The 27538-nt window shown below is 41.9% G+C and overlaps 1 protein-coding gene across 1 annotated transcript; it reads right to left on the bottom strand.

The window, feature by feature from the left end:
• Nucleotides 1–6051: 6051 nt before the first annotated feature.
• Nucleotides 6052–23490, bottom strand: LOC124720124. Its single transcript, XM_047245421.1, has 6 exons — nt 23185–23490; nt 20458–21197; nt 19028–20344; nt 18788–18952; nt 17384–17525; nt 6052–6439 (listed from the first exon to the last, which is right to left on the bottom strand). The coding sequence occupies exons 1-3, from the start codon at nt 23389–23391 to the stop codon at nt 20077–20079; spliced, it is 1215 nt and encodes a 404-aa protein (XP_047101377.1). The 5' UTR covers nt 23392–23490; the 3' UTR covers nt 6052–6439; nt 17384–17525; nt 18788–18952; nt 19028–20076.
• Nucleotides 23491–27538: the final 4048 nt, after the last annotated feature.

The following is a 27538-nucleotide window of genomic DNA, read 5'->3' as shown; positions in this document are numbered from 1 at the left end:
AAATCATATACTTGTGTCACAGAACTGCAGTATTCTCATCTCAGGATGAAGGCTGCTAAAGTCACAAAGTCAGTAACAAGGCGGGAGGCCATTGCAATACTGCCACGGAACTCAATTGACATAGGTGGCGGTTGTTATTGTCGTTTATTCCAAAACACGTTTCAGCAGTGAACTGATCTTCCCTCCTGTCATAGTACTCGGACGACTCCATCCGTCTTCCCACATATTCCCACGCACAGGCGCACACCGTCCCGACACGTAACCGACTGCTCATTTGGGGACGACATCAGTCCAGAACTGACCACAGCTCCACTGCCAGTGCTGCCAACACTGCATACCGTGCCACGTATCTCACAGTTGCAGCAGCCAGCTGCTCCACTTCCACCATCGTCATCACTACGTCTGGATCCAGAAGCAGCTTCCCGGCATCCCCACATCCTCCAGCAACAACAAACTGACACCTACAAGCTGTGCCACAGTTGTTACCACACTGGCTCCGTCTGCATTGGCCTGAACCCACCTGCTAAAGGTAAGAAAAGTAAGAAAAGGCATTCAGAATCTTGTCCCACTGCACAGTCAATATCCTCTGACACCGCAGCCTCAAACGATCCCAGTAACCCACCTAAGAGAGGTACCCCACCTATCTGTGACACCCTCCCACATTTGCCCCCCCCCCCCCCCAACCGAACCTATGCGGTCAAATCCCATCCCAGCCCACACGTCTCCTACATCACATTCCTTAATCCTCTGACACTCTGATTTCGGATTCCCCAGTGCTAAAACACTTTTCCTCAAAAACAAAAAAAACGAAGATATTCCCAGACAACATATCACAACTCATACCCTGCAAAGACTCGGTAATCGTAAAATCCACCGATTCTGATTCCCACACCCGCCTCGTGTAATGTCTACCAGCCATCACCTTTGGTCCACATGCCTCCCTCCCAAAAACAGTCCACTGTGACACAGATGACCCCGACACCCCACCTCCTGCTGACTTTCATTTTTGCGATTGATGGTGGTGGACCCGGGGATCACAGTGGGGGCAGTTGTGTGGAAGCCGAGTCCAAATCCTGACACGCAGATCCAAAAAGCCCACTGAATTCGCCACAATTCTGGCCCTATATTCCTCATTTGCATCTTTTCTGAAGACCCCTCAACCGTAGTTCGCCACCTTCGGACTGCGGTGCTCGTCTCTTACCAGAACACAAAGAGGAGCCTTCCTCATACCTAGTCAGAGACTGTCATTGCCACAGATTCATCATCTACAATGATCATTTAACTCCCAACTGCGAAAACCCTCCTACGTGTTCCCACTTGCCCTATTGGGTGGGGAATTGTAGGACGCCCCTAGATAGGTCAAGGGTTCTCTACACAAAAGAAGCGGCTACTCGGGTAGCAGAGTAATTGCGGCGTGCACAGGGGTTTTTTTTTTTAGGCTAGGCAGTAGGGCGAGGTGTCCTGATGAACACTCACCAGTCGACGTGCGGGCAGGGAAATTGGGACGCGCTCACTTTAAATACACTCCAGCTATCAAGATATTAGCAGTAAATTTTCAGAGTGTTTGGAATGAAGTTCCCGAATTTACTGACCTCCAGGAAACGTGTGGCGCGCAAATTATTCTCGGGACTGAGACCTGGCTGAAACCTGAGATAGGAAGTTCTGATATATTTAGTGAGGGTCGGAATGTGTATCGGAAAGACAGATTAGACACCGTAGGAGGTGGTGTCTTCATTCCAGTTGACAAAAATATTGTGTCTACTGAGGTCAAAGTAGAGTGTGATTGTGAAGTTATTTGCACACGGTTAACAGATCAAGGAGAAATAAAGTTAATTGTTGGGTGTTATTACCGGCCACGAGGTTCCACCGTGACAGTTCTAGAATCATTCAGAGGGAGTCTACACTCTGTATCGCAGAAGTACGTGGATCGTGCTATATTAGTCGGAGGCGACTTCAACCTATCTAGTATATAGACTGGGATGTCTATGGATTCATTACAGGTGGTACAGACAAGCTGTGGTGTGAATTACTTTTGAACACATTATCCGAAAACTGTCTTGAGCAGCTAAATCGACAGCCAATGCGTAATGGAAATATTTTAGATCTGGTAGCCATGAACAGACCAGACATCATTGATGATGTCATTGTTGAGACAGGGATTAGTGATCCTGATGCTGTCATTACGACTATGGTTACGAAAGTTAAAAAGTCGGTCAAGAAGGCTAGGAGAGTGTTCTTACTAGAAAGTGCGGATAAGCAGTTGTTAGCATCCCACTTAGTAAATGAATTGACTTCATTTACTTCTGGTACGATGGACGTGGAAGAATTATGGGCAAATTTTAAACACATTGTAAATCACACATTGGACAAGTATGTGCTGAAAAAGTGGGTTACGGACGGGAAAGACCCACTGCGGTTTAACAGCGCAATTCGGAGAATGCTCAGGAAGCAGAGACAGTTGTATTCGCAGTACAAGAAAGATCGGGAGAATGATGACAGGCGAAAGTTAGTGGAGATTCGTGTTGCTGTACAAAGAGCGATGCGCAAAGCATACAACCACTACCACCATCACACCTTAGCAAAAGATCTTGCTGAAAACCCAAGGAAATTCTGGTCTTACGTAAAATCGGTAAGCGGCTCTAAGGCTTCCGTCCAGCTACTCACTGATCAGTCTGGCCTGGCAGTGGAAGACAGCAAAACGAAAGCTGAAATTTTAAATTTAGCATTTGAGAAATCTTTCACGCAAGAGGATCGTACAAACATGCCGCCATTTGAGTCTCGTACAGATTCCTGTATGGAAGACATAGTGATAGACATCCCTGGGGTTGTGAAGCAGCTGAATGAATGGGATGAAAATAAATAAATCACCAGGTCCTGATGGGATTCCAATTAACAGTAACAACAGTTCGTTGTTGGTGGCTACAGAGATGGCAACTGAATTTTATACAGTAACACTGTGTAATGTTGTTGCTCATGTATCATACACTTTACTAAATGTAGGAGATTCGTTTTGAGCTCCACAGTAATCACCAATCAATTCAGACCTCCTTCTGTGGAGCTGTAATAAGAACGTGGCTGTGAAATGTGAACCAGCTACACATCCCTCTAAGAGTCGAGCGGCAACTAACAAATTAACTGAACTGCCTTTCAAAATCTGCACTGAAAGCCAGAGCAGTGGTGCATGTACACACAAAGCACACAGCTGTGTTTTATTTCACTTGTGCATTCCTAAAATCTGGTTCCCATAGAGTTACTCAGATCTACAAATAATGCAGCGTTTCTGGACACGTGTAGCATACAGTACTTCACAATGCTCTAATACAAGAGATTATAACCTGATAGTTGTACCCATAAATGTACGCCATGTCACACAGTCTTCTGGCGGGCCACATATGTTGTGATTTGGTAGTACAGAGGTGTTGTTGTTGTGATCTTCAGTCCAAAGACTCGTTTGAGGCAACTGTCTGTGCTACTCCATCCTGTGCAAACCTTTTCATCTCAGAGTAACTGCTGCAACCGACATCCTCCTGAATTCATCTCTTGGTCTCAATCTACAATTTTTACCCTCCTCGCTTCCCTCCAGTGCTAAGTAGGTGATCGTTGATCCCTCAGAATGTTCCTACCAACTATCCTCTTCTTCTAGCCAAGTTGTGACACAAAGCTACAGCCCTGTCTCACTCCCTTCTCAATCACTGTTGCCCTTTCATGCCCCTCGAGTCCTATAACTACCATCTGGTTTCCGTACAAATTGTAAATAGCCTTTCGCTTCCTGTATTTATCATGAGAATTTGAAAGAGCTTGTTCCAGTCAACATTGTCAAAAGCTCTCTGTGTCTACAAATGTTATAAATGTAGGTTTACCGTTCCTTAACCTAGCTTCTAAGGTAAGTAGTGGGGTCAGAATTGACTTGCGTGTTCCTACATTTGAACAGAACCCTAACTGATCTTCCTGAGGCCATCTTCTACCAGTTTTTTCATTTGTCTGTTTTGCAGTGGTGACTTATTAAAATGATAGTTTGGTGGTTCACACACCTCTCAGCACCTCCTTTCTATGGATATGGAATTATTATATTCTTCTTGAAGCCCGAGGATACTTCGCCTGTCTCATACACCTTGCTCAGCAGATGGTAGAGTTTTGTCACAGCTGGCTCTCCCAAGGGTATCAGCAGCTCTAATTGAATGTTGTCTACTTGCGGTGCCTTGTTTCTAATTAGCTGTTTCAGTGCTCTGACCAATGCTTCACGCAGTGTCATATCTCCTACCTCATCTTCATCTACGTCCTCTTCCATTTCCATAATAATGCCCCTGAGTACATCACCCTTGTACAGACCCTCTATTTATTCCATCCACCTTCCTGCTCCTCCTTTTATGCTTAGGACTGGGTTTCCATCTGAACTCTTGATATTCATACAGATGGTTCTCTTTTCTCCAAAGGTCTCTTTAATTTCTTGTATGCAGTATCTGTCTTGTCCCTATGTGATATGTGCCTCAACATCCTTACATTTGTCGTCTAGCCATCCCTGCTTAGCCATTTTGCACTTTATGTCGATCTCATTTTTGAGAAATTTGTATTCCATTTTGTCTGCTTCATTTGCTGCATTTTGTTTTCTCCTTTCATCAGTTACATTCAGTCTCTCTCTTTTGTTCCCAAGGATTTCTACTAGACCTCGTCTTTCTACCTACTTGATCCTCTGCTGTCTACACTATTTCATCTCTCAAGGCTACCCGTTCTCCTTTTACTGTATTCCATTCCCCTGTTATTGTCAATTGTCCTCTAATGCTCTCTCTGAAACACTCTACAACCTCTGATTTTTTTCAGTTTATCCAGGTCCCATCTCCTGAAATTCCTACCTTTATGCAATTTCTTCATTTTAATATATAGTCCATAACCAGTAAATTGTGTGCAGAGTCCACATCTGCCCCTGGAAACGCCATAGAACTTGAAACCTGGTTCCCAAATCTCTCTCTTACCATTATGTAATGAATCTGAAATCTTTTGGTGTCTCCAGGTCTCTTCCACTCATACCAGCTTCTTTCATGATTCTTAAACCTCCATATTCACCTACTACTTTTCCTTCTCCTCCTTTTCCTACTACTGAATTCCAGTCCCCAATGAGTATTACATTTTTTTCTCCCTTAACTATGTGAATAATTTCTTTTATCTCATTATATATTTCTTCAAAGTATCATGTGCAGAGCTAGTTTGCATATTAACCTGTACTACTGTGCAAAAGCTTTCACCCTGCTGTTTGTAGTAGCTTATCCGCATTCCGAATTTTCATTCATTATTAAACCTACCCCTGCATTACCCCTAACTGATTTTGTATTTATAACCCTGTATTCACCTGACCAGAAGTTCAGTTCCTCCTGCCAATCAACTAACTAATCCCCATTATGTCTAACGTTAACCTATCCCTTTCCATTTTTAAATTTTCCAACCTATCTGCCCAGTTAAGGGGTTTGACATTCAACGCTCCAATCCATAAAACCCCTGTTCTGTTTCTCCTGATAATGATGTTCTCCTGAGCAGTCCCTGATCGGAAATCCAATTGAGGAAGTATTATACCTCTGTAGTGTTTTACCCGAGAGGGTGTCATCATTATTTAACCATACAGGAAAGCTGTATGCCCCCAGGAAAACTTATGGCTGTAGTTTCCCCATGCTTTCAGCTGTTTGCAGTACAAGCACAGAAAGACAATTTTGCGTGATGTTACAAGGCCAGTTGAGTCAATTGCCCAGACTGTTGCCCATTGCAACTACTGAAAAGGCTACTGCTCCTCTTCAGGACCCACACGTTTGTCTGACCTCTCAACAGATACCCCTCTGTTGTGGCTGCACCTACAGTATGGTTATCTGCATCTGTATCATGCAAGCCTTCCCATTAACGTCAAGGTCAAAGGTTGGGGGGAGGGGGGGGGGGGGGGGTAGTAGTGCAGAGCTACATAATTACAATAGCTGACAGCAGTCATTTTGAACACAGCCGAGGGTCATGTGAAAACACTCACATTCAGTTCTCTCAGGAAGTAATAAGGGTTTAGTTTATTTCCAAGACAGCAATCAAATTTTGTTTAAATAGTGTGCATACGGGTAACACACACAGTTTACTGATGTGCTACAGTGGTCTTGCTCAATGCCTTCTAATTGATTTCACAAACTGATGCCAGATATTTTATGAAACTGCCCACATTACCATTCTGATTTTGTTTCAAAGTATCTGCGCGAGTAGTTGCGCTGCACGAAAATAGCGATCTTCAGTCTCCTTAGATTTTGTTGGTGTGGATTGGTGTAGCAATTCCTCCTGATTCCACGTCGTTTGTGGTGGCCATAGCTGTTCCACTATTCAGTCTGATTCACCCATAAGCCTCCATATCATTTCCTTCTGCAGCACTATTGGTGGAAGCTGCTACAGCATCACTTTCTTGTCACGAGGTTGCATCTCTCTGAAATGTACAAAATAATGATTGGATCAAAAGCTCAGATTAGCAAAGGATGGTAAAGGAAGTAAGGCCTTGCACTTTGATAGGAACCATCCCGGCATTTCGCTGAAGTGATTTAGAGAAATAACGGAACATCTAAAATGGGATGGCTGGACACGGGTTTGAACCACTGTCTTTCTGAATACGATTCCATTGTGCTATCCACTGCTCCACCTCGTTCAGCATAATTTAGATATAGTAGCCTGTTTGGTGTTGTGGGTAGTGAAGAAAAAAAAATTAGTTACGTAGTATCTGCACGTCACAATAAATGCACACGTAAAGTTCTGATGTCTATGGTTCTATAACTTGTAGCTGCAGCAGTAGATTTAGCAGTAGTACTAGCAGTTGCAAAAATTGCATCCCTGTAAATTATATTTAGCCTTAACAGCAATAAACTAAGATACTGAGATGTTTAATTGAATTGAGTAATCTGTACATTCCTGCTGCTGGTAATTATGAAAATCAGTGCTCAAACATACTGCCATCAATTAAAGATTGTATTTACTTAGTAGGTCACAAAGAGACATACACAAAGATGAAAACTTACCTGAGAAATGCAAATACTGTGGCAGCAGAAGTGAAGAGACATACAAAGTTTTCACTTTGACACACAAAGTGCTGATTCAGATAGCAAGGTTGGATGGGATTTCTGGATGAATTATATTTTTACAGAATGGCACTCCCATCTTGAATTAAGGTCATGAAGTATCACATTTATGTGTTACATACAAGCCTTGCAAAACACTAATTCCAAAAACTGCAAAGAATCGACAACCTGGATGGTACATAAATAACTGAAGAGTTGATGCATGCAATTAACTCGCAAAAAATGCGAGGGCAAAGCCGTTTCAGTAGGTTAAACATGGTAACTTATAAACTGGAATTATGTTAAATAATTGTTAATGAAGTTGAATACCTATAAAGATGTAAGTAATGCTCTTTTTGAAATTAAAGTTCTGATGGTAGCGTACAGCCAGCGCAAACAGTTGAAAATAATTAGCACCTAATAGCACAAGGGCAAGAATTTATTTTGAGACTGCTGTAGGATATACTGTCAAGTACTGTATGTGGGTTGTTTATAATGCAAAAGGTGAACGTTGAATCCTTACAGAATCTGTTCCACATACATGTGTCGTACTATCTTCTCACTTGTGAAACTTTGCAGATCTATCCGATTGCACGATTGAAGGTTTTAAACACACATCCCCGTTCTTCCACGAGGAAGCCGTTTTGCTAGCAAGTCCAAAGTTGGCAGCAGTGCAAGTCGAGATGCACTCCACTTTGCAGCGCTGGAGTCGTGGCGTGTTTACCAGGGCAGTACAGCCTCGTATAAAGGGAAGTACGGCCATCGTATTCTGCTGCGTTCGCCGCCATCCACAGTTGGCTGAAATCACATCTTGTAACATTAGCAGCCGTTGTGGGCCCAAGCATTGTGTGTGAGGCATGGGCAGTGTTGTGTAGTTTCGTAGTTTTAAGTAGAATACTACGTCAGTGCTGTGCTTTTGGCTTTTTGGTCTGAGTCAGAAAGGGAGGTAAACTGTACAGAATTCCTTCTGAAGACAGAGATGCAACAAGGAGGAGAATATGACCGATGAAAACCAGCAGAGCCAACTGACAGCCCACATGAGACTCTCGCTTCTGTATGGAAAGTACAGTTTTCATTCATTAGTGCAAATCATCTTAAGGTTTAACATTCGCTGTGTAACAGACTTGCTGTATTCCAACTCGCTTAGTGATCAGATTTGGTGTGTCATTACATGTGGTTTGTCTCAAACCGGTCACATTTGTTTGTGAAAGGTACGTTGTGTGCAAGCCCATTTTTTTTGGACAAACCATAGTGAAAGCTACACATTTCTAGTTAATCTGTAATGTACTGACTGCTATAAAGACATATTTTTTGCAACACGAAAGGTGTAATAGGTAAACACCATTTTTCGTTTCGTATTCAGTGTGTAGGCCCAATTGTTGAAGATGGGAAGTACAGTATTTGGATGTTTTAATGTATGTTGTTGGCTATGGCTATGTGTACTTTAAAGATCAATTAACAGTGCCTCATTTTCAGTAAATTTTGTGAAAATAATTGGCGTGATAATGACGTGCCTCTGTAAAGTACCTGTTACTTGCATTTAATAGTGTAGGCCTACCGTTTCGACAAACATTGAAATAAATAAAAAGATTAGCATAGTTGAATTGTATCGTCAGTTGTAACAGTACAGTATATTTATAATTAACCCTTTTAATATGGCATCTTGTATATTCAACAGTCTCAGATACAAATACTACACTATGTGATCAAAAGTATCCGGACACATGCTTGAAAATGACTTAAAAGTTCCTGGCGCCCTCCGTCAGTAATGCTGGAATTCAGTGTGGTGTTGACGCACTTTAGCCTCGATGACAGCTTCCACTCTTGCTTGCATATGTTCAATGAGGTGCAGGAGGGTTTCTTGGGGAATGGCAGCCCATTCTTCACGGAGTGCTGCACTGAGGAGGGGTATCGACGTCGGTCTGTGACGCCTGGCACAAAGTCTGCATTCCGAAACGTGCCAAAGATGTTCCCTAGGATTCATGTCAGGACTCTGTGCAGGCCAGTACATTACACAGATGTTACTGTCAGGTAACCACTCTGCCACAGGCCGTGCAATACGAACAGGTGCCCGATCGTGTTGAAAGATGCAATCACCATCCCCGAATTGCTCTTCAACAGTGGAAAGCAAGAAGGTGCTTAAAACACCAATCTAGGCCTGTGATAGTGCCACGCAAAACAGCAAGGGGTGGAAGCCCACTCCATGGAAAACACGACCACAGCATATAACACTGCTGCCTCTGAATTTTGCTGTTGAAACTACATATGCTGGTAGATGACGTGCACCGGGCATACGGAATACCCACACCCTGCCTTCGGATCGCCACACTGCGTACCGTGATTTGTCTCTCCACACAACGTTTCTCTGCTGTTCAATCGTCCAATGTTTACACTCGTTGCACCGAGCGCTCAACCTTGAAATCCAGTATTTACTATCAAAAACAGTCTTGATCACAATTTGTTTATTACGGTGAGTACTGATTTGTGGTAGTGATTTACCACCAGAAGGAGGTTCTTACTCATTGCTCTTAAGATGACCACAGTAGTGGTCGAAACCGGTCACCGCAATAAATAAATCGTGATCGAGACTGTTTTTGATAGTAAATATTTGTAACACATTGACCACTGTTCACTCCCGTAATGTACTCAAAAGTAACTTGAAATCAAAGTTTCCCAAGTGTCATAGTACTTGCATTGGATTCTGATGCAGTTTGGAATTCCTGCGTGACGGTTTGGACAGACCCTCTTCAACTGTCGGCTGTCTCTGTCAGTCCACAGACGAGGTCGGCCTGTACGCTTTTGTGCTGTACGTGTCCCTTCACGTTTCCACTTCACCGTCACATCGGAAACAGTGGCAGTAGGTGGCAGCACTATGCACCTAATAAGAAAAACTGATATTTTTGGTGGTGTCCGGATACTTTTGATCACACAGTGTAGGCAGGCGTAGACAATGTGCATCGTACAATATTTGTTGTTACACAGGAAACCTAAACCTAATGAAAATTAAACTTGAATGAAGATACATTCCCTAAAAGATGTTAGTTGTATCGTGTGAAATGAAATTTTTTCAGTTAGTTTGTAGATAGAATCTGAGTGTTACAATGTTTGTGTATAGCTACTGTACCTAATTCATAGGTCTCTGACTTCTTGCACTTTATGTAGTTATGAGTAGCATGTGCTGAGTTCTATTGATATTACAGATTCATATATTTTATGTTACAAAATATAGTTATAACGTACAGTCTTGAAATTTTTATATCGCTTAAATAACGAAGTTGGTAACTACATTGACTGATAGTACTGTTTGTGTTTACCAGAATCATTTTACTCCAGACCAGTTTCAACCAACAGACTTGGTGGAGTGGTAAAACATAAACCAAATGCTGTGCCAACAATTTTTGGTGATCGTAAAGCTCCTGCCGAGAGGAAACCTGTTGGCCTACTAGAGAAACGAACTGAGGATACAGGTAACTGGAAAATAACGCTCACAGCTTCAATTGTTATATGCATACGTCATGCTTTCACTTGCTCCTGAGTTATGACACTCTGAAAATCTCGTGTGACTGCTAACAGCACACATTTGTTGTTTTGATCAGTAGGACACACAGAATTTCCCTTCACAGCATTATCCTTGCAGAAAGTAGGCTTACTTGTATCGTAGTAATTGTCGTAGGAAACACTTTTGTCAGTTGAGTACAGTAAGCATATACCTTTTTAAAGTTGTTGTAAATGTGTTGCTTAGAGTTCCTTCTTTAGAAGTTATATTTTGTACACTCATTTTAACCCTGAGTTGTGTACAGAAGAAGACTAAAACATTTCATTTGCAACAGCTGTATATTTTTGAAACTGACATGTCCAGGGTCTGTTGATGGAGGGAACAAAATACTTCACCACAAGGTAATTTAGTGAACAAGACGACATCTCTCAGATACACAGTCCACTTGTATTGGTATCTGATGAAATATAAAGTAATGTAATTTCTCATACCTTTATGCTATATCGCTTCTGCTGCTTGCCATTGGACACTGTATATACCGTATTTCAAATTTACAGTTAAATGTTATACACAAATGGGAAAACTGATGCTTTGATTTGTTGCCACGGCTGGTTAAAGTTTACTTAAAAGCCTGTGCTGTTTCCCATACCATTTGTGTTTTTCAGACTCTGTATACTGAGCTTTGCGTTTGTTGGTAATATGTAGCACAATAGGTGCTAAGGTGTCCAATGTTGTGGTTAGGTCTGGTCCTGATTAATTATTATTTTATTGTAAATAATAATTACTTGCACTGAAAGGTAATCTCCACTAAAACCCACATCAGGAAGTAACACCTGGCTCACAGCTCTTGTAATTTAAGTATTCAGTTCTCACATGCTGCGTTATTATTGAATTGCTGTACAGTGAAGCTCTTTTACATTCTATTGCTGTCAGGTTCCTGTGGTGCCTGGCAAAGGGACTACAGCTTTCTGGAAACATTATAGTAGTGTTTGTTGAGAATTAAATATAATTGGTCACCTACAATTGCACTTTACGATATGACATTACTTTACCATTTCATAGTATTAAGAGCATACTGGGAATATTACCACTCAGGTTGTCATAGACTTGCTTCAGTCCTTTGAAAGTAAGATTTTGGCATCTTACGAATCTTTAAATTACATACCACAGCCTACTGAGACACAATTACTGGTTACCTAAAAACATATTACAGTATTAAATGCTTTTTATGTTTGCAGATTGTAATATTGCAAATATGTGTTCCAGAGGTTGGAGAGCCCTCGAGTGTGACCAATGACATCAGTCCTGCAGCGAACTTGGACACAACAGAAGATGAAGTCACCACCGTGAAGAACCTAGCTTCAGGCTGGAATTGAAGCTTTCAAGAGAAAACTCATCCTCTGCCAGAAAAGTGAGAGAGGAGTGCGTTTAGAAAAAGACAGCCTCTTTGCGAGTCTGCACTGTTTATTCGGTGCAGATCAGTTTGTAGTATGAGTGAAGGGGACACGTAAAGGTAGCAAATGGTCAGTGGAAATGGCTAAAAATTAGACCACCTTGTAGTAGTATGGGGTACAAAGTCCTGCTGGAAAATAAATTACCATTTCCTTCAGATAGAACCCCAATATGTTCGCTACAGAGCATAAAATTTAGACCTGGTGTGCCGAGGGAGCTCGTGAGTTTCCTGAAAGTCAAGCTTGCCCTCATGTTACCAGTGGAGATGCATGCTGTTCTCCTGATGGATGAGGTTAGTATCACTCACCATTGGAATGTGGTTGAGCATTGGCTGCACCATTGATAATGATACGACACCTCCACCAGATCTCGCCCTTGCAAAAACTATAGCTTCTAATGCATTAGTTGTTATGCTGGGTGGTATTACCTCAAGATCGAAACAAACAATAGGTTACCATTACACAGGGCCATCTTTTTCCAGTTCTCACGCCAGACATCATTATAAGCTTCATTAGGGAATCTTAGGCACTCGTACAATGTTCACTGCATTGCATCAGTGACGGGAGGGCAAAATTGAGCTGTATGGCGAGAATTTGCAATTGTTGTCGAAAGGTTTTCAAAATTAGTTTCTGCCAGTGTCTTTGTGATGATAATTGGAAACTAATTTTCCTCACAGATACACCACACATTTTGAAAAACGAGGATTCACTTAGTCAATGGGCAATCGGTCTTCCTCTGACGAAATGTTGTTGAGGGACGTGATCTGCCTTGTAATGAGGTACATATAAATAGTGTATAACAGTGGCTTGAGGTAGACAGTGGTTTAAGTCTTAAACTGACACCAAAACTGTGTGAGGGATTTCTGAGGCCAAACCATTACAAGAAAATGAAAGTTGGCTCGTCTACTGCCATAACTAACAGCCAGACTGCAGCAGCCAGCGAGTATGGTGTCAAGACAGAGAAACTGCAGAAAAATACTTTAACCACAGCGCGGTTTCTAAAGCACGTTCATAAGTGGTCTTGCCTCATGACATCCAGAGCTCCAGTTATGCCTCTGAGTCGTTCTGATCAACAAACATACAGTGAGGCTCTCTGCCATCTTCAGGACACTCTGTGATTATTTGGAAACTTGAAAATTGGCCTGAACAGTGCCTGGAAACCAGTTCAGTGTGGTGTAGTTTTGACAGCTGGAGGTATTTTGGAATTGCAGAACACATTCCTGAATGAGAAGAAATTAAAATTTTTGCTAATAAGTAGATTTACACAAGATACCTTGGAAAATCTGTTAGCAATGCTCCACTTCAAAAATCCAGTACCAACGCTACGAGAAGTAAAATCGTCACTGAGGGTTATTACTCTTTCTCAGTTCTTTAATACTGCCACTGATAATTATGAAAATGAAGGCAGTAGTTTGCAGGCAGAACTAGTGAAGATGGGGATGTCTGTGCTGAGGAAGTTGGTGAGCCACTTTGTAACATGGTGTGTGATGGTGAGCACCAGTCTCTATACTATTTACCTGGCCACACTGTTAGGCAAGTTATGAAGCGTCACGCACTTTGCAAATTTTGCGAGGAGCGCCTAATAGCGTGCAAAGAAAATCTCTGTACGTGTGTGAACATGTTTTTACATCTGAACTCCTTCACAGATACCTCACTTATTGAGCCAACAAGTGAGGTTTTCAGTGTGTTGCAAAAGGCAGAGATGTGTTTGAGAAGCAACAAGAAGAAATTACTCTCAGGTGAATTGTTATTCTCTGATGTAGCCACTGCCGTGCCTGCATCAGTGAAGGAGAAAGTAGTTTTCCCAGCCTGCCACAGTGTACAGGAGAAAATAATTCACAGTTTCCTGGCAACAAGAATTCATCTGGTTCCAAGGGAGGGAAATAAAAGATATCAGGGTGTAGTGACACAAGGCAGTAGAAGCAGGCCATGACAAAGTTATTGCAGAAACTGTGATTTCCAAAATCACTCTTTAGTAAATGATTTGAAAAATTGACATTCAAACTTCATTTGGTTGCCATTTTCTCTTCAAGTGGTCTCATTTTTGTTTAAATCACAGTGATTTTTATAAATTTTTGTTCTATGTTTCTTTCTGAGTATGGAGTATTTTTATTATATCATATAATATTTGCAAGTAAACTATGTCGCTCTCCAGGTTTCAGATTGATGCATATAAAAATAAAAACTTCATCCTTCGACCTGTGTACATATTTGACTTCTGTGCTTTGCCACCATCTTTGTTTCTTCCTTGTGCTTCATTTATGTCGTTTATTTTTTTCTCTGGATTTTAATAGCTTTTTATACATACGATGTACCCATATTTTATATAATATTGTAGAGAGGAAAAAAGTATACATTCACTCAGTAAGAACATTAGCTTGTACTCCACACTCTTTTCTAGCTCAGAATGAAATAGCACATATGCAAAATCTGCTGAAGAATACTTTTTGAAGAATACTTGTTTCCAAACACGGTAAAAAGTAAATGTCATTACAAGTAAATGTCGTGCATATTTTGTATTGTAACTGCTATTTTTATTTATTATCAAAATTTAGCATTTTATGTTGAAGACTGGGAATGTGTGAATGGAAATGCTGTCAACTGGGGGAACTTCGCCCCACTTTAGACCATTTTTTAAAAATACTGCCCACAAAATATGTTACTTGTTGCAACACATATTGTAGTTACAGTTACTGAGCATTTTTTATAGTAAAAATATAGACAAATTGACTGTTTGCTGTAATATTTTAGTATTTATAAAAGTTGCTCTGCTATTCCGGCTAAGTTTATGTCAGTCTTGGACAACACATTATTTTACCTACATAAAATACTCTGGGTAATTTTAAGCCATTCCAAAAGTAAATCGGTGGTTAATAAGAAGCCTAAATAAATTGTTCTATTTCAGTAACACAGGTTTACTTTGAAATTTAAAGATATTTATATAGACCTGTTATTAACAGTTTTTAGGCTAAGGGGTTGTAAATGTAAAAATAACACATTCGTTAAGGATATTTTTGATAACACATATTACAAATAATAGAGCACACATTGGCTTCAAAGTAGAACAACACTTTCAGTAATACCATATATTAAATACATTCCGTCAAACATTTTCACTTATTTAGCATAGATGTTCACTGCTATTATGGACCACGCCCCTTTCTGTTAACAGGTATTGGGCGAGATTCAGCTTTTCTGTTAATACACTGTCTTTACAGTACAACACTCCACCTTAGCTTTGAAGCCAAAACCTATTTCTTTTCCCCTTTCTTGATCCTGCAATTGCAACTTATTTTAAATGAGATATACTTGCATTACGTATCTGCTACAGTGACATTTCCAGCGTATGATTTAGCTTCATACAGTGTAATGACATATTTATGTGAAAGCCATACTCAAAGATAAATGTAAATTTAGTGAAGAATTCTATCAGCAAGCCTAGAACCATGTTCCCTTATTGGTAGTGACAGACATGACGTTTATAAGTTCCCTGTGAGACTGCTGTTTACACCTAATTCAGCTAATTTCATGCTATATCAGCAGCATCTCCAGGCTCAGTATTTCAATTTCGATGTCTGAAGACTGCAGCATGAGTTCTTACACATTTTATTGTTTTTGCGTTTATCTTGGTCCCAATGGGAAAGGTTGCAGGAACTGATTTAACCATTCAGTTAATTTCATTCATTTCTGGTCTTTTGTCTTATTTTACATTTCTGTTACTTAGTTTCCAATCCATCTGAACAGCAAAGAAAAGTCAGAAGAGGTAATAGGACGTTTTAAAGGTAATCTACTTACAAAATAGAAATCTTAGAGACAAAACTGCCTCTGTTAGCAGATACAACAGAAAATAGTGAGTGGTAGTGTACAAAGTTTTAATGACTGGTAAAAAAATTTGACCAGGTTGACTGTAGAGTATGGTTTAAATGTATATTTAGGATGCTCACGACAATAAATTGTTTTTTTTCAACACATTATAATGTAAAAAAAAATTATGCACGGTGCACGTACCGAACCTACAACATTACATTCAGTGAATATTGACGTTACTGGCAGACTACTATTTCTGATCCCCCCCATGAACCATGGACCTTGCAGTTGGTGGGGAGGCTTGCGTACCTCAGCGATACAGATGGCCGTACCGTAGGTGCAACCACAACGGAGGGGTATCTGTTGAGAGGCCTGACAAACGTGTGGTTCCTGAAGAGGGGCAGCAGCCGTTTCAGTAGTTGCAGGGGCAACAGTCTGGATGATTGACTGATCTGGCCTTGTAACATTAACCAAAACGGCCTTGCTGTGCTGGTACTGCGAACGGCTGAAAGCAAGGGGAAACTACAGCCGTAATTTATCCCGAGGACATGCAGCTTTACTGTACGATTAAATGATGATGGCGTCCTCTTGGGTAAAATATTCCGGAGGTAAAATAGTCCCCCATTTGGATCTCTGGGCGGGGACTACTCAAGAGGATGTCGTTATCAGGAGAAAGAAAAATGGCGTTCTACGGATCGGAGCATGGAATGTCGGATCCCTGCCGCCGCCGCCGCCTGAAAGTGTGTTCTCCCAGCAAAAAAAATAATTTACTTCCCTTTTAGTTAATTTGAGATGGAAAATTTTTGTTTAGACTCTACATGCCAGAGGAAGCTATCATCATAAGCAATTCCTTTATGCCAACCTTGGTGTAAATGGGGGCAATCTGTTCATAATTCCTATTTAAATGTGATGCTTATGTTAACATTGCAAAATATCTTCACTTAATCTTCTAAAATAAAGTTTTAATACCAATTAATAAAATAACAGTTCGTTCCTGCCAATATTACAGTTTATTATTGCCAATATATATCAAAATGCAGGAAACATTTTTCATTATCAGCTGACAGAACTACTTCAGAAAGCAGACATAATATGACAAATTAAATAAGCTACATGTAACCTGAAGGAACAGATGTAAATAAAAAAGAGTCATATGCAGAATATAAAATGTAGTTTACATTTTAAAAAAAGGTAATTCACATTTCCCTGAAACTTGTGCAACATACACAATAAGTATCCACATTGTTGGGATATCCCAATTTAAAGAAGAACTTCTATATTTCAATAGTAAGTTTGGTCTGAGCTTTAAGAAAAAACTTATTTCAATAATCGGGTTAGAAAATGGCTCTGAGCACTACGGGACTTAACATCTATGGTCATCAGTCCCCTAGAACTCAGAACTACTTAAACCCAACTAACCTAAGGACATCACACAACACCCAGTCATCACGAGGCAGAGAAAATCCCTGACCCCGCCGGGAATAATCGGGTCAGACCCTAGCTACAACAAAAAAAACTTAATATATTTCAGCAGTCAGGCTAGGCCTGAGCTTTAAGAAAAAACTTACTAGAATCATTCCCTTAATAGTTCCATTACGTTGGATCTCAGATTAAGAAAATCCTACACACTATGCTGCAGTAAACAGTCGCGCACCTTCAAAAGTCTGAAGCTGACTGGGATGACTGCGTAGCTGGTGGTGGAAAGGTAGCCTGAAAAGAAATTAAAATCCACATTAACATTACTGAAAACCTTTATTTCTAAATTATGGATTACTAAGTTTGTTGCACTAATACTGGGTTAATGTTGGGGAAAAATGTTTATGTAACATGGCTTTTCTTATCCATTTCTGTACCGAAATATTCAATGACTGAATGAAACTCAAAGTGGCTCCACATTTGTGTGTATTTACATCTTTATATTGTAATTAGCTACTTAAAGTCATAATATGTATATGCCACACCTTAAAAAAACAATTAGATAACTAATAATAAAAAATATAGGCCTAGTTAATTGTTACAATTTAGATGTCATGTAATGAGAATTTTACTGTACATGCAAGACATACTGGACCAAAGAAACGAAATGCCATGATGTTAATAACCTAACATGTAAACAAGATTAGCAAACAGTTTAACGTGAGTATATTAATATGGGTGATAATACCAGATGTAGTTTTTCTGTCTAGATGGTGTTATAGTCAGGACTGAGATTTTAAGCTAATGGGGAACTTGAGGCAACTGTCAATCAGAAAGTTGTGTTAACACAAGATATGAGCACTTTTACCCATCAGCAATTATTCCATAATGTACTAATGCCACTGCTTTGGAACAAGACGTGTTGTGAACTATGTTGGAACATTCACATTTGCATGAGAAAGTCACAAGCCAATGGAAATATGCAATGCTGCTGTACATACATCAATTTTTTTTTCGAATGAAACAAAATGTGTAAACACTTTATGACTGATTTGCAGTGTATCATTCAGCTGGCTTGCTGTGTAATGGAATTATCCACACCAAGTTCAAGGTGTGGAGTGACTTCAGTTTTTTCAATAGCAATGTCTACAAATTATTCCACGTGACAGTCACATCAAATCATAATTAAGTATTTTCTTTAATTATACTAACAGAGCTACCTTCAGAAAAAATAAGAATTATTTTAAAGATGGTGCCAGAAACTTGCATGCCATAGCCTTTATCAATACTGGATGTGAGGTCAGTCTGGAGGCAGTTTTCAGTTGCAATTTCTTATTTCTTTTGTGGATTGTTTTGGTCTTTATGCCACCATTAGCACACAGTATTAAATATATGCAAGTTAGCCAATAGCACTGTATGTCCAGCAGTGCTCCCTCAAACTTAAAAATGTTAAATAAATAATAATTACTTTATTCCTTAATATGCCCTTTGGGGAAAGGAAAGTTGCTAGATAAATTTCAAAATGCCATACATGACTTTAGAAATGCAATACTTACCATTTCAGAAATTTCTACTGTCTTTACAAATTCCTCGCTTTGCTTAGAGTGTGGTCTTTGTCTTCCCCCCGGATGACATCTGCGACCTGCCAACTTGTTTTTTCTTCTGCTTATTGCAGTGGACTGAACGGGAATATAGTTACCGCGATTTTTTCTAGATTTTTCCTGTAACAAAAATTAGAATTCATACAATATTGAATTACTTGCCATAACATTTATATAAAAGTATGTTTTACTTACCTTCACCAAAATTTGCCAAATAAGATGCAAGCTTTCTCACTTTTTCGCACATGACTTCAAGGCCTGTCCTCATTTCCTCAGGGGATTTATTTGAAAAATCTATGAGACGAGCTTTTATCTCGTCCATTAAATCATTATTTGTATTGTCTGGAACTGTCTCCATGTGAAGTGTCTCTGGCATCTCTGCTTGGCTTTCACAGAGCAAACCTGTGTCCGTTTGCTCCAAACGTTCCGAAGAACTTGAAGCCCCTGCATTCTGAGAGCAATACAGAGGCTCTAGCCACGCTTCAGGACGCTCCTCATCTGTAGCAATAAAATAATACAGTCTGCGTACACTGTCACTATCCGTCACCTCCCTGTAGTTCCCCAGTCTATATGTTTGCAGATCTTCCCTGTATTGCCTTGGCGACAAGTGCAAACAAGAACAGCCATATTAACAATGTAATAATGATTCTCCCTTTCTTCACTGGGAATGAGCAGAACATCCTCATTGACTTGTCTGATTTTTGCTAGAATCTCCTGTGAAGGAGCCTTTTTAGGCCTACAGAAAGACTTAGGACTTGCTCCATTAGCAGCATCATGAAGTCTCCTCTGAAAATACAAATTCACCTTTGTGAGAAAAAAGTCCACCATCTGAACCACATTGAAGGCACGCACTCTCTCAATAATCCTATCCTTTAAAATTCTCGTGAAGGCCTCAGTTATATTATTTGTGTTGTGCCCTTCTATAAGCATACCTCGCCGATGTGAAAGGGTCCACAGTCCTCGCCTATCCCAACACCCTTCCAAGTATTTCAATAAATTTTGATTATTTTCACCGATGTTCGCTCTTGTTACATTATAGTTTACCACTGCTTCATTTTTTGTTTGCGCAAACATTATTTTTTTGAAATTCTGGAAGAACTCGCACTGTTTTTGCTGTGGTATAGCATTTTTTGCTTTGAGAAGCCAGCGCCACACTGCCTGCAGGACATGGAATATACACAACAAAGCTTTTGTGTTTGGGAAGCACCTTCTAATTGCATTTTGTTCTGACTGGCTGTCGTCAGTCAGAAACACACTTGGGCCATTGATGTTTCCCCCAAAATATTTTCCCCCACTATCTCTTTCAGCAACTCTAGTCCCATTTCTATAACTCCGCAGCTTTCTGAAGACATAATCAGAACTCCTAGTGGTAAACCTCCACACTCACTGTGAGTAAGTAAAACGAACACTCTGCTGCTGTCATGATCCAGAGAACCAGTGGAATCCATAAATACAAGTTTGGAAGCAGCTTTTACACGAGTATGGACTTTTTGCATCAGTGGTGAGCAAATGCTGAAAAACAATTATACAAATATTAATAGTAGCTAAATGTACATGCATAAAGTTTTCATCAGACTACAAATTTGTAAATATACTCTTACCATACTATATAATCATCATCTTACTGAATCATCTTGGCACACACAGCTCCAACTTCGCTGTTGTATTCCTCTAACCTCTGTTGTAACAGCTGCTTTCCATCTTTGTTCAAGTCTGTTGGCCCATACTTTTTCTTAAAAACTTTGTTGAACAAATAGTGGCAAAAGTTGTAATCAGGACACCTGCTTCTGTCTGCAAGGACTAAAGGGTAATCTGAACAATTCAGCTGAATTTCAACCTTTATTGACTCAAGAGCAGTGGCTGGTGAATGACCTCTTTCAAACAGGGATATTAATTTTTCTTTGACATCACTTGATGGTTGTCTAAATCTTAAAGCAGCAGCACTCTCAACACTGTGGTTATGACCCAACACCAAGTTAACCTCACACGGCATTTCCTTGTAGAGCATTGCTTTCTCTACAGACTTACCTCTGTATCTATCATGCACGGCATGAATTGTCACTGTCATTTTTGATGGACAGTTAGTGTTTTTTGTTGCCCTTTGCACTGAACCATGAACTTTTATACTGCGAGTATTGTGGTGACAGACCAGCCTTTGTTTGCAAACAACATACTTTCCTGATGCAGGTTCAGTGCACCTTATTGTATAAATTGTTTTTGTTGTGTTTTCAAACTGTGCCAACCACTGTCCAAACTCATCCCTTGATTTAACATCAACAAGGATGTTTAAAGATTTAATTTCTTGCACATTACAATCATTTCTGTGCAGCTCCAACACACGTGTTTTCCACTGCGGGAGAATTTCCTGTTAAGAGAGAAGAGCATGTATTACTATCACTTCTGTATTTGGCTTCATTTAAATTATGTCAGAATTTTCCTCTCTACAGTAACATACATTTGATATAAGAAGTGCAGCAGGTATGTAGACACATGGTAGACCAGACCACAATTTCATAAAAACCACCAATAAGTACACATTTTACCTTGGGTAGGGAGTGGTAAAAATAAAATAATATTTAAACTTTCGAAATTTTGGGTGAAAAGCTTTTGTACTCGTCAGAATATGGTTAAAAATGTTTCATATTCACACAAACATTTCACTGAAAAAAGAAAAAAATACTTGGGGGGCACAAAAAAAGACCTAGTGACTACATTGAAGAAAGTGCCTACACAGGTGACAGGACAATAAAAGTATGAGGCAAGATAAAAAGAATTCATATAATGGTCTATTAGACATATCTATGTCAAACAAATTAATGTAGTATAAGCTTTGAGGAAAAGGGTAGATTTTTATACATAGGAAACATTAACTATGTCCATTAATGTTACAAACAGTATTTAAACTAATAGTTTTGGCCTAAACAAATTTTTCTAGACACTTCAGTCTGATAGTTCCAATTCCAAATCTTAAGGGAAATGTTTTTAAGGGAAAGACAAATGGACATGTTGGTGTGCTCCTATAGATTATTTAAAATTTCTGAAGTTTCTGGGTGATTAGAGCTGGGTGTTTGGTAAAATCTGAAAACCAATCCTTACTGGCAAAACTTCTTTTCACTGGTAAATATGCTTTCTGTAGTACCTGAACAAACTCAGCAACAAACTGTTTTACCTTGAATGAAGTTACAGGAAGGCCCATGTAGCCAAGCAAGTATATTCATCTTTACTGAGAACAGATCTTTGTGTATTCAGAACTGTTTAGTATTACTCTCAGATACCAGTGGTATGTTTAAATTACAGTTGAGTAACAGCTTTTATTTACACCTGGCATTAATTTTAAACTACCACAGCATACTCTGTGTCTTTCTCTTAAATGTTGCAGTTTAATGTAATTTCTAGGCATTCAACACTAATGACAGGCTAATGATTTCCAAATTGAAATACAGAGAGTAAACAAAAAAGTTACTAGTTTAAAAAAAAAGCAAACACTATTTGTAATTAATCTGAACTTAGGACGCAGTCAGCTGTTCAAGATATGATTGCCTTCTGTTTACTCCACTTTTCCTCCACCTTTCCAAACAATGGAAAAAACAACTCACAATTTAGTATACAAATGTGTTTTATAATTCCAGTACACAATGTTAATAAGTTTTAGCTGATTATGAAACTTCTTACACATACACATGTTTCACATATATGTGAAACGTAAAGAAAAAATGGCCTACGAAAAAAGCCTTCTTTTAAAGGATCATTAAAAGTCTATGTGGGTAACAAGAAACATAAAAACCAAATTCGTACAGAAACATGTATTAAATGGTAATTTTCCAGTACCGAGAAATGAAAATCTGTCAAAATAGGTATACCGCTGTTTTATATTACGATTTGCGCGCGCTGTTTCATACAGTTATTAAATCTCCTGCTTACTATCACACCATTTAAATTACTGGAGTCCACAGCAAGATTTTTAAATGAGGATTTCTGATCAGGTAAACAAGTTGGCTGTACCTTCATCTTATTTCCTTCCATAATGTACTCTAGTAATAGCTATTTTTACCCGATCATGCTTATTTTATTTTTACCCTACCAATACCCTTATCTTTCATGTTTTATTTGATCCCCGTACTTCTATAATCTTAAGTAGCCAACATTACCAAGTTGCCAATAACAACTGTCAAGTGAGCAGTCTGGATTAATAGCTTCAAAAAGCAAGCAGAGAATACACCCACTTGAGAAATAGTATTAACTATTTCACTCTGCCTTTCGTTCGCCGGCAGCATTATCATTGAAAGCAATGAATTTCAACGCTTAAAAAAAAACATTAAGTGCAGAAAATTCATACTAAATATGGTACTTACAAATACTTCAGCCTTTCGCTTGTACACAACACTATCTTCGAACGAAATCATTTCCAAAATACAGTATGGAGGACACGCTGACGCAGGAAACGCATACACATACAAACCGAGGCCAACGGGCTCGTTGGCCTCGATACAAACACAATAGTGAGTAGTGATTAACACAAAATTCCGCGCGCGCGTGCCTGATGCACAGCACTTTTTCATTGGTAGTCGTCTGGTATCTCCTTATCGGTCGCTAGCTACAGTGCTCAGACAGTGTGGAGGGGAGATGGCTAGACCCCGGGTCAAGTCAGTACTCGCTTAATGTATCACCATCGGCGCAGTCGTTCGAAAATGTTGCTCACTGGCAAGTTGGCCATAATTTCCCTTTACATAGGTTTATGTACTGCAGTTCGCACCTGTCATCTGTCGGTGGTAGTCCGTACTATGCGTGTCCGGCTACGCTGCTGCTCTCTCGCGTCACTCCTCTACACTACGTGCAGCTGGCTGGGTTAGCATCGCCATTACATCTCCTGCTGTCTTCTGCTTGCCTGGACTTCCACTGGGTAATACGAAATGTGGGAAGAATTTTTACGTGAAGCCCCCTGCTTTGGCTCATGGCATTGTGCTGTCTGTTTACATCTAGTCCACATAAACCTGGAGACACTCGAAGTAAGACCCTATAACAGCAAGTTGGAAAGTATGCTTGAAATTCGATACAAAAACTTAACTAATATGCAGCGAACAAATCGATAAAGTTGCGGGTTGGGCAGAGAAGAAAAGTAAACGGGAAAATAAAAGTAACCTGGGCTGCTTTACTGTAAACTCGATATAGGTTTCCCATAACGAAATTTCCTGCTGTTTCGAAAGGCGAAGTTAAGAAATGCTAACCTTCTTCAGTTTCGTGTATGTATTGTGTGTGTGTAGCCAAGCACATAGATGATAGATCATTTATCGACCGAGGAAGTTCCAGGCTGTAGTCGCAAGTACGGCTAACGAATGGAAAATTATGGGCACAGCAATTCCGATGACGTATCAATTCCAACTGCGCGATGTGCTGTTAAAACACGAACCCTTACGCCACCGATACTATTGCATTTAGAGCATGTGCTCGGAGAATACTTCTCCGAGCCACTCAAAAATTGATTCCATCTCTTACCCAAATGATAATACACATCATTTTTTTTTCCTTTATTGTAATTTTAATCACCTATACAGGTGGGCTGTCAGCAGCATAGTACGCTGCTCTTCAGCCTTAAGTGGAACAATAACATGACAGAGGTGATACAGACAGTACAAAAAACGGCGGGCAAAAAATGGAGATACAAAAAACAATAAACAAGAAGCCGTTCACGTTGGACGATAAAAACGCTAACACTTGTAGACACGGCGCACAAAACACGGAGAACGGTGACGGCACATGTGAACAGTTGAGTTGTAACTGCACGAAACACAAAACGAAGCACACACACTAGACACTGATGGCGATGATCTCCAGCGCGCGAATGTTCACTGAGCGTGTACGAGTCCGGGGACCTGCCAAGGAAGGAGGGGGAGGAGGAGGAAGGGGAAATGGGAGAGGGGAGAGCAGAGATGCCACGGGCAAAGGAGAGAGGGGGAGGGAGGAAGGGGGAGGGGAAGCCCGGGCGAGAGGGTAGGAGGGAGGGGGGAAAGGAAAGGGAAGGGAAGGGAAAGGGGGGAGGGAGGGTGCCTAAAGGAAAGGACACGGGAGGTGGGGGGGAGACGATCAAAGTTGATAGGAGGGGTAGATGCAGTGGAGGAGGACATCATCAGGGAGGGGGAGCTGGCGGAAGCCACCTTGGGAGAGGGTAAGGAGGGTTGAGAGATGGAGACCGGGTGGGACGTGGGAATACAGGCGCGGCAGCGGGCGGGGGTGGGTGAGGATCGGGGAGACGAGCGGGTGAGGAGGGTCGAGTTTACGGGAGGTGTACAGGATCCGTATCCTTTCAAGGAAAAGGAGGAGGTGGGGGAAGGGGATGAGATCGTACAGGATCCGCGTGGGGGAGGGGAGACGGATGCGATAGGCGAGGCGGAGAGCATGGCGTTCAAGGATTTGGAGGGATTTATAAAAGGGAGGGGGGGGGCGGAGATCCAAGCCGGGTGGGCGTAACAAAGGATAGGGCGGATGAGGGATTTATAGGTGTGGAGGATGGTGGAGGGGTCTAGACCCCACGTACGGCCGGAGAGGGGCTTGAGGAGACTGAGTCGGGAGCGTGCCTTGGCTTGGATTGTCCGGAGGTGGGGAGTCCAGGAGAGGCGACGGTCGAGGGTGACGCCAAGGTACTTAAGGGTGGGAGTGAGGGCGATAGGACGGCCATAGATGGTGATGTAGAAATCAAGGAGGCGGAAGGAAGGGGTGGTTTTGCCTACAATGATCGCCTGGGTTTTGGAGGGATTGACCTTGAGCAAATACTGGTTGCACCAAGCGGTGAACCGGTCAAGATGGGATTGGAGAAGGTGTTGGGAGCGCTGTAGGGTGGGGGCAAGGGCAAGGAAGGCGGTATCATTGGCAAACTGGAGAAGGTGGACGGGGGGCTGACGGCGGCGGCATGTCCGCCGTGTACAAAAGGTACAGAAGGGGGGAGAGGACGGAGCCTTGGGGCACACCGGCAGAGGGGAAAAAGGTGTAGGAATCTGAGTTATGGACGGTGACATAGGAAGGACGGCGGGAGAGAAAGGAGCCGATCAGACGGACGTAGTTAATGGGAAGGGCGAAGGTTTGGAGCTTGAAGAGGAGACCGGAATGCCATACGCGGCCATAGGCACGTTCGAGGTCCAGGGAGAGGAAGATTGCGGAGCGACGGGAATTAAGCTGATCGGAAAGGAGATGAGTGAGGTGAAGGAGAAGGTCGTCGGAAGAGAAGGACGGCCGAAAGCCACACTGGGTGACGGGAAGGAGGCGGTGCTGGCAGAGACGCTGGTGGATGCGGCGGGTGAGGATAGATTCCAGGACCTTGCTGAAGACCGAGGTAAGGCTGATGGGGCGGTAGGAGGAGACGGCGGATGGTGGTTTGCCGGGTTTAAGGAACATGAGGATACGGGAGGTTTTCCACAGGTCGGGGTAGTAACCGGTGGACAGGACTACATTGTAGAGCCTGGCCAGGGTGGAGAGGAAAGAGACAGGAGCTTCACGAAGGTGACGGTAGGTGACACAATCGTGACCAGGAGCGGTGTTGGGTTTTGTGCAGAGTGTAGCAATGAGATCCTGTGTAGTGATAGGGGCATTGAGTTCCGTGTGTGCAATGTTGTCCAAGCACTGGAAACCAGGAGCGAGGGGAGGGGAAGAGGTGTCAGTTCGATCACGGATATCCAGGAAGAGGGAGTAATCGAACTGGGGATCATCGGGGATGGAAAATACATCGGAGAGGTAGGAGGCAAAGTGATTGGCCTTACTAAGGGAGTCAGGGAAAGGGTGATCATCATGGAGAAGAAGATAATAGGGGGAGGGTTTAGTTCCGGTACGGCGACGGAAGGCCGACCAGAACTTGGACGAGTTGATTGGTAGGGTAGCATTTAAACGGGTGCATGTCTGTCGCCAGTCCCGGCGTTTCTTAGCCGCGAGCAAATTACGAACGTGTCGCTGGAGTTGCCGGTGGCGTCGTAGTGTGTCCGGGTCACGCGTGCGGAGGAAGGCACGGTAGAGACGACGGGATTCACGGAGGAGGAGAACGGCCTGTGGGGGTAAGGTAGGACGGTGGGGGTGGATGGCGACACTAGGGACGTGGGCCTCCACGGCCTCAGACAAGGTCTGCTGGAGAAAGGAGGCGGCATGGGTGACATCGTCAGGGTGGTGGTAGGTGAGAGGGTGGCTATCGACCTGGGTGGAAAGGGTATCCCGGTAGGCATTCCAGTCGGCTCAGGAATAGTCGTGGACATACTTAGGGGGAGGGTCAGTACGTGGGTCGGGGCGAGGGCGACGACCGTCTGAAACGGTGAGGAGGACAGGGAGATGGTCGCTACCAATAAGCTCCAGGACATCCACCGTTATGCGGCCAAGGAGGTTGGGGGAGGAGGGGATAACATCAGGAGTGGAGTTGGATTCGGGACGGGTGTGCTGGGGGATGGGAATGAGGTCGCCTTGAAGGGAGGAGAGGAACCGATGCCACCGCCATAACGGCGGCGGAACGACTATGGATGTTGAGGTCGGCGGCGATCACGTAGGAGAAGGTACGGTCGATGTGGGAGAGGAAGTCGAAGGGAATAGGGGCGTTAGGGCGGACATAGATGGTGGCACAGGTAACGGTAAGGCCAGGGAAGAAGAGACTAAGGATCAGGTGGGGTCGGGAAGGAGAGGTTGGAGCCGAACGGGGATCTGGCAATGGTGCCCAATGGCAACTCCGCCACGCGCAAT

Source organism: Schistocerca piceifrons, chromosome 11 (genome assembly GCF_021461385.2).
Source record: "Schistocerca piceifrons isolate TAMUIC-IGC-003096 chromosome 11, iqSchPice1.1, whole genome shotgun sequence".
Taxonomy (NCBI): Eukaryota; Metazoa; Arthropoda; class Insecta; order Orthoptera; family Acrididae; genus Schistocerca; species Schistocerca piceifrons.
This window is presented reverse-complemented; position numbering and strand designations above follow the sequence as displayed.